Source organism: Zeugodacus cucurbitae, chromosome 4 (assembly GCF_028554725.1).
Source record: "Zeugodacus cucurbitae isolate PBARC_wt_2022May chromosome 4, idZeuCucr1.2, whole genome shotgun sequence".
Classification (NCBI taxonomy): Eukaryota; Metazoa; Arthropoda; class Insecta; order Diptera; family Tephritidae; genus Zeugodacus; species Zeugodacus cucurbitae.
The window spans coordinates 63679198-63687780 of record NC_071669.1 but is presented as its reverse complement, the minus strand read 5'-3'; the positions used below and the strand labels follow the sequence as shown (position 1 = coordinate 63687780).

Here is an 8583-nt window from a genome sequence, read left to right as displayed (position 1 = left end):
TCTAATAAAGAACGAATTAGTATAAAGACCTCTTTCGATACACATATTTAAAATTGTTTATATCAATCCTATATATGGATCATATATGATCAGGCGTTCTTTCTGAGACGCTTTTTGCTTCTCTGTTTACGGAGAGATTATCGTATCAAATATGTAGAACGAATAGCTAAATGAATCTGGCGTCGTTGGATCTTAAAAGCGTTAAGAGTATTAGAGGGAGAGTGAGAAAAAGTGAAAGAGAGGAAGTTATATCAAATTTTGAAAATTTAGAAACCATATAGTTAAGTCTAATTTTAGCAACAGTCAAGATTAATTTGTAACGGATGGTTCCCAGTAAGAGAATATGAGAAACAGTTTTGAAATATCTTATCTCACAGTTTCAACAAAATAAATAATAGGGAACATTAAAGATAGTTATAATAGATCAATATTAAAAGAATAGAGAAAGAATACGTAAATTTTAAAACTTAAAACCAATTATATCATAAACAATTTATTTTCATAAACACATTTATTGAAATGCAAAAATTAATTAATTGAGTCAAGTCTATAATCTAGTCCATAAACGAAATACGGTCTGATAAAATTGGACTACAACTGGTCCATGTTAAGTATACGTTGTGTTAAGTTCTAGGCCATCACCTTGGATACCTGTATGAAGTTTGAGATTACTACTCCCAAGTTTTCACTACAAAAAAAGTTCCAGAACGAGTTCATCTAAAATGGTGTACTTCGATGAAATTTGTTTAATTTAGTCATCAAAAACGTTCTAGGTATTCTATTGGAAGTTTACTTTTATTGAGTCATGTAAATCGTGAAATCATGAAGATTTTGATAATTACGAAAGCATTATAAAGATAGTAAAAGTTCTTGAATACTCTGTATAGCCTTTTCACACAGGACCTAATTGATCAATTAACCGGCCTCTGTTCGATTAAAATGCTGAGTATGATCGACTTACCATACAAAATAAAAGTCTACATTAATTTTTAATTGAATTTTAATAGACTTGAAAATGAAATGCAACTCTGGGACAAAGACTTACGTTCTTTATCTGTGAGTTGTTGTTCACGTTACACGACGGTAGATGTCGCGGCTAAAAATAGCAATCAGCTGCTGAAACTTACCAACTTCTTATGAAAAGCAAAAACAAAAGTGTATAACAGCTGATCGTTTATCAATTAGCCGGCTGTGTGAAAGATAAAAACTGGTTTCTCAATCAAAATTTTAATTGATCAATTAATTTTTCTGTGTTAAAAGGCTGTATGAAATGTATTACCAACGAAGTCGTAGAAAAATACTGCAATTTATAAAAAAATAACGGCGAGTAGGGATACCAGTAATAGTCCAACAAAACATCACTTTTTTTTTGTTAAAAAAGTCTAATTCTAATGTGATGGTAATGATACAAAAATGTTTACAAAATTTAATCACAAATTAAGAAACCATAAAAATTAATTTAAAATTAATTTAGTCAAACGAATTTCTAGGTTGTATGGCGTTCCAACACTTGTAAAAATTCCAATAGCAGCTAAAAATTATGGAATGTATTTCTAGCATAAAAATAATTTCGAATTAATTAAAGCAAATTAATTAAATCTCATTAATAAAATTATAATATTTTTTTTTATAAAATAATGACGCCACACTACGCTTTTCCACGCTTCTAATATTAGTTAGACTATTAGTAATTGCTTAACTATTTCATTTAATTTACTCTAACAAACACTCTGCTAATTTATACACTAAATTTAATTAAATGAATAATTATATTAATTTTTTCACTTACAGTTCAAGGATTTTATTGACTAACAGTACGCATGTGCATGCGTATCAAATGTGTGTCTGTATGTCACATGTCAGCAATCGCTTCAATTTGGTACGAAAAGTTTTAGTTTATTTTTTGTTATTTTTTATTTATATTTATTTTTCAATTTTATATTTAAATTTATTTATTTTTTTAATTTTTAATTTTTTTTTATTTTAAATTCTCTTCCATGAAATCAACGCAAATTTGTCTGTTTAAAAATCGCCATCACCGAAAAATGGAAAGCTTCATTGTGAATGGCACCGCTGCGCATCACTTATGGCCTGCGCTTAAGTACTTGCAGATAAAATAGTTGCAGGCTGCCATCAACTCACACACACATACTTACGTATGCATGCGCTCTTACGTTAATAGCCCATTGGCTATGTGTTTGAGCGATGCGCGTGCATATTATATGCCAAGCAATTTGGCACGGCCATTGCTTTTTCGAACCGAATGAATTTTGCCATTGAAATGAGAATTTTCCATTTAACATTACGAGTGCGTACCGTTATCAATGCGCTGGCCGCTGCCCAACAAGGCAAACGCATCATCTGACGTCGTCGTAGCTGTTGGAGTGACACGTCGTTTCATGGTTGTTATTGTTGTTGTTGTTACTGTAAAGATCGCTGTCACTGCAGCTTTCACTTGTCACATAACTTTCTGAGCGTTTGCTGCCTAAAGTCGCTAGTGAAGTATACCCACTGTATTTGTTGTTGTTGTTATTGCTGTTGTAGTTGTAGTTGCCAAAATGAGCGAGCTTAATATTGCTGCTTTTGGACCCACTTTTGTTTATCATATTATTGCAGTCGATTTTGGGTTTAATGCTGCTCACACTGGTGCCGCCGCAGGTGGTGGCAAGGAGGCGACTGCCGCCTCTGCTATCTGCTTGTGCCAGCTGGAATTGGGTGCCGGCGGCTATGTGATTGTTGGCGTTTGAGCCGGTGGGCATATACGTTGTATTGCAGTAAAATTTTGTTGTTGTTGTCGTTTTTGTTGCATTTGTCGTTGCTTTTGGCGCTGTAAGGGCAGCAGTTGAGCCTCTTACGGACACACTTGAACTTGTTGCTGTGTTGGTTGCTGTTACGACATTCATAACGTCGCCGCTTTGTTGTTGTTGTTGTTGGCCTAACATTGCTTGTTTTTGTGTTGCAGTAGCAAGTGTAACATATATGTCTTCCACAGTTGTTGTTTTAACAGCAATTTCGCTATTATGCACCGCTAGTGTTGTTGTTTTTGTTGTTGCTGTTGCAGTTGCATCAGCCATTGTTTGCTTTGTCTGCAGCAATTGACGCTTAACTGTGCTTTTTGCTTTTGTTGGTGTTGTTGTTCTTGCTGTTGGTCTTATGTGCGCTGCAACAATATGATCGCTTACATTTGACGATGTTGTTGCTACAGTTGTTGTTGTTGTTGTTGTTGCGCCGACTAGACACACTGCAGTGAGTACGAAATTTTGCTGCTGATAGCCGAGCACAACGGCGACGAGCAGGAAAATTGTTAGCCAACTAAACTGACAGCCGGATGAGCCGGTTTGCATCGCCTCCGGATGTTCACCTGAAATGATGGGCCGAACTAATTTCAACAATTTTGTTTTGTTCTTATGCTAAAATATGCAATTCTAATTCTAATAATAACAATAATAATGCATAATGCAAGCCACTGAGTGTCTACGTGATGCCGCTTAGATGTATGGGTGGCAGTACGCTTTTCGTTTGCATAATAGAGAAAGAGAGAGAGAGTGTGTGAGCAACAAGTGAGACCATATGAATGAGCTCACTTACAGATTTTGCATATGTGATGTTGTGAAATTATGAATTTAAATTTTTTTATTTTTTTTTTTTGATGTTTTGAATTGACGAATCATAACGCAGCTCACAAGTTTTGCATTTTCATGAGCAATTTTATAAATGAAGTGTTCCATATGTTCATATTTTTGACATTAGAGCAAAAACAACCGGGTGCAACCGAACATTTTATATTCTCGCAATTTATTGAGATAGCTTTATTAAGATAACAAACAATTTGACCCATATATTCAACATAAAGCCCAATAGAATAACGAAAATCATCATATATGATATATGAGTGCTGAGGTAATTCCTGAACCGATTTCGGTAATTTTCACCACCAAGGTACACTATCTCCAAGACTACATATATGCTCACCAAATTTAGATATCTCACATATTAACCGTTATAAAGTCCACCAGAAGTTTGAAAATCAGTATATGAGCAATATGGGGGCTAGAGGAAGTATTGACCCGATTTTAACAATTTTTGGTACAAAGACGCATTATTAGAAGAAAAAGACTCCTTCTGAATTAAATTAAAATTAAAATATCTGAGAGATTTCGGTGAAAAATTACCCTTAGGCACTGAATTCTTCATGTTCGATATCCGGGGTATTGAAAAGTTATAGTCCGATCTCGACGAATTTTTCACAAGTGATGCCACAGCTCAAATACAGTATTTGTGTAAAGTTTTATTCCGATATCTTCATTGGTTCCTAATGTATATATTATAAATTAAAGAAATGAGATGGAATTCAAAATTTAATTATATGAGAAGTAGGCGTGGCTGTGACCCGTTTTCTCCCATTTTTCATCCGTGTTATCAGAGTGTCTAGAAATTATTATATATTGATTTTCATTGAAATCTGTCGAGTAATTCCTGAGATATGGTTTTTAACCCAAAAATGGGAGATGCCACGCCCATTTACAATTTAAAAAAATCTCACTGCAGCTTCATTTTGCCATTTCTTTTGTCAAATTTAGTAGTTTTGACGTTTTTCATTAGTGAGTTAACGCAATTTTAGTAATTTTCAACATTTTGTATGGGAGGTGAGCGTGATTATTATACGATTTCATCGATTATCATGGTGTGTAATGAGAAAGTTTAGTTTATATAGCATTAGTGGTTTGCGAGATATATACAAAAAACTTATTTGGGGGCGGGGTCACACCTACTTATCAAAAAATATTACATCCAAATATGCCTCTCCCTGGTGTGATACTCTGTACCAAATTTTACTTTTATAGCTTATGGCTTACTTATGATACTTTATACGTTTCCGATTTTCGCCGTTTTGTGGACGAGACAATGGTCGGATTTCGACCACGATTCCAAGGAAATCAAGCTTCGTCAAGATATCTTAAGTTTTACTCTACATATTTATCCGTTGCATGGGTGGACGGACAGACAGATACACATTTCAACTTGTTTCGTCACCCTGATCACTTTTCGTGTTGATTCTTCTTTTTTTGTGAATAAAATATATATACATAAGCTGTAATTGTAATACGAGGCAACCGCGCAATATATGAGCACAATGTTACTCATACGCTGTGGTGTTCCTGAGATGTATATTGTAATGTAAAGTATTATATTATACGTCATTTAAAAAAATTATGGAAAATTCATTGAAAAATCAATTAAAATGATTGTGCACCTTTATGAACTAATATGCAAACTTATTGTTTACCAAAGAAATATCATGTTACAATTATTTATTTATTAATGTAGCTTAAATTCAACAAAATTAATGAAATATAACGTATCCAATTTGTTTAATTTATCACATATCAAATTGTTTTGCGTCAATAATGAATAGTTGCTGAAAAATCCAACAACAATGGGCTTAAAAAGCCACATGCCACAAAAAATTTTAAAGCTACACATATTATTTGCGTTTTCACATGCATTTGCCGCACACCTCAGTGTAACAAAAGGTTTGCAAAAATATTAATTAAGCCACCAGCTAAATTAATGATAATGTGTAAATATTATGAATGTTTCAGATTTCCATGCGTTGCACAGTAATTTAACACCAGTCCCACTAGTGACAGCAAAACAATGCGAATTTTATAAAAACAAATAAACTCACAATAGCACTGTTGATATATTCATTTTATGCCACAATTTAATGAAATATTTAGCTGTCAAAAATGAAAAGTCATTGTTGGTTTATTAATGCCAACGAGTGTCATAATGTGTTGATATTTGTTGCAGTTTTTTGCATAATTTCAACAATTCTATACGAGGGCATATGTGATATCTACATATGTTGATTCTTCTTTTATGTCAAAAAATCGCATGCGATATTTTTTCAAATTTTTTACAATTGAATTAATTGTGTATTTTATTTCTAATATTTAACGAAAACGAATTGAACGCAAAAAGTTATTATAATAAAAAATCGCATGTTACAATTTTTTTTTAACCTGTTTGTAAGTATTTTTTTGAGAATTTAGTAGTATTTCACACAAATATTTGCAAAAAAACATAATATTAAAAAAATCGCATGCGATATTTTTTTATGTATAAGTAGACTTTTACATTATTAAAAAAAAAGTTAATTAAAAAAAAATATTATTATTATTTAACAAAAAAAAAAAAGTTATCTAAAATATACAAAATACTTAGTTGAAATGAGACTTTTATTATACATTTAAAATAAAAGTTTTTTCATTATATTTACAAGCTGCAGAGCCAACAAAATTATTTCACATTCAACTTTTCATAATTCATTTCTATTTTATTTCGCTTGATATACACATGTAAATTTCAGCACATGATAACTCCCACTATTTCCTCGCATGCTGTAATTTTTTTGCGAATTGCATTATTTGTGCGAAACAAAAAGTCTGATTCCACATGCGTTTTGCATTTCACTCGAAATGCGTAATTCCGTTGACATGTAAATTTTTGTTGTTTGCTGTCATCAACTTATGTACAGTCAGCCTAGCATGCGTTTGTGTTCGCTTTTCACTACGTTATACTTTTGCATGTACATAAATTAAATGCATTTTTTTGTGAGTACCATCATTTGCCCGCTTTTAAAATAAATTAAAAGGTAAATATTTTTGTTCTATATAAAATCCGCTAATAGTGCCGTGCGTGAATATGACGCATTTCAACAAAATATTTATGAATGTTGTAAAGCCCTAATTAAATAGCAAAAAATATTTGAGTTTCTTCTTCTATTTTTTTATAAATTAAAAATTATTGTTATTGTTCACCTTTTATTGAAAGTTAAAAATGTACATATTTATGTGGGACATCGTGCTATTTCTGTCTCTATAGAATAATTATTGAATTTGTTGTGGGTTCTTTGGTTTGCTTCGATATTTTTTTGGAATTGACATTCTACCATTGTTATTGCGCCTACCAAAAAGCGATAACGGAATATATTTATTTATATATTTACATAGTTCGTAGCTGGGATATAGGACCACTCGGAATAAAACGAAATAGAATCTAGCATACATAGTGTTTTTGAAATATGGCAACCCTGGTCCGAAAATCGGCGAAACTGGCTCATGAATTTTGGGACCTCCATCTTTTTAGCTCCCTATATACTGTATACAATCATAATATAATTTTATGTATGACCAAAATCGATGCCAATCTTCCCGTAAGCCTTATAAACGAAATATGTATATTGTTCCTCTGCCAGTTTCAATATTTACCCGTCAGATATATGTAAAGGTTTTTTCAAAAGAGACGCTACAAAAGTAGACCGATAGCGACAACAATCGAGGCGATATTTTTTCCCGCTCTTTTGACATTTCTCATCAATAAGGTTTGCCATTTCATCATGGAAAGATATGCGATCCAACAATGAGTTGAAATTATTAAAAAATACTACCGTTATTCGGTGTCAGGGGCCTCAACTTTAAGAGCGCTATATCCAATTTATGGTCGTCATAATTGACCTGTCTGATCAACAATTGTATGGCTAGTGTAAACATTTTAATCCATAAGCACAGTACAAAATGTTCCCGTGACAGTGAGACAAAGAAGTGCTCGTAGTGTCGAGAATATTACTGCCGCTAGCGCATTAATTGAGGAAGACCCAAATGAGTCTCTCATACGTCGTTCTCAAGTGTAAGTTTTTGGCCTACATCTTTACAAGGTCAAATTAATGCAAGAACTGAAGCCGCTTGAACACCAGAATCGTCGTGAATTGGGCGGAGTAACAACTTAAATATGATCCGGATTTTCATCATCATCGAAAATCATCTTCAGCGATGAGGCTCATTTCTGGCTGAATGGCTTCATCAATAAGCAAAATATGCGTTATTAGTCAGGCAGCAATCCACACATACTAGATTAATCACCATTGCATCCCGAAAAAATTACGGTTTGGTGTGGTTTATGGGCCGGCGGCGTCATTGGGCCGCACTTCTTCGGTGATGTTCAAGAGCGACATGTTACTGTGAATGGGAATCGCTATCGATCAATGATAACCGAATATTTTTGGACCGAATTGGATGATATAGCCTTGGACAATATGTGGTTCCAACAGGACGGTGCCACATGCCACAGAGCGAATGTTACAATCGTTATTTTGAGAACCAAGTTTGCTGAACGTATCTCACGAAATGGCTCAGTCAATTGTCCGCCTCGGTCGTGCGATTTGACGCCGTTAGACTATTTCCCGTGTGGCTACGTCAAGTCTATGGACTATGCCAACAAGTCAGTGACGATTGATGAACTTCTGATGAATATCGAACGTGAAATTGCACTACTATCGGGCGATTTAACCGTCGAAAATTGGATTCAGCGTCTGGACTTCTGGAAGCTTGCTCGTGAAGGCTATGCAAAAGAAATCGAGTTCCATAGATAATGGTATTTTGTAACGCTCTTATTGAAAAACTCTTTACATACCATTAGTTTCATTAACATATTTCGGTTTGATATTAAGAATGTATTATATTATCACGTTCTGATAGACCCTATATATCGAATACAGATCTTTCCGCTTGATTTTATAAT

General features: G+C 33.5%; 1 protein-coding gene across 1 annotated transcript in view; it reads right to left on the bottom strand.

Moving 5' to 3' along the window:
- Nucleotides 1-1531: 1531 nt before the first annotated feature.
- The window catches only part of LOC105211162 (uncharacterized), a 271702-nt gene continuing 264650 nt past the window's right edge, over nucleotides 1532-8583 (bottom strand). Inside the window, exon 7 of the mRNA XM_029039568.2 lies at nucleotides 1532-3361. Within this exon, the coding sequence (XP_028895401.2) occupies nucleotides 2358-3361 (1004 nt within the window). The 3' untranslated portion in view covers nucleotides 1532-2357. The remainder of the gene's footprint in view (nucleotides 3362-8583) is intronic.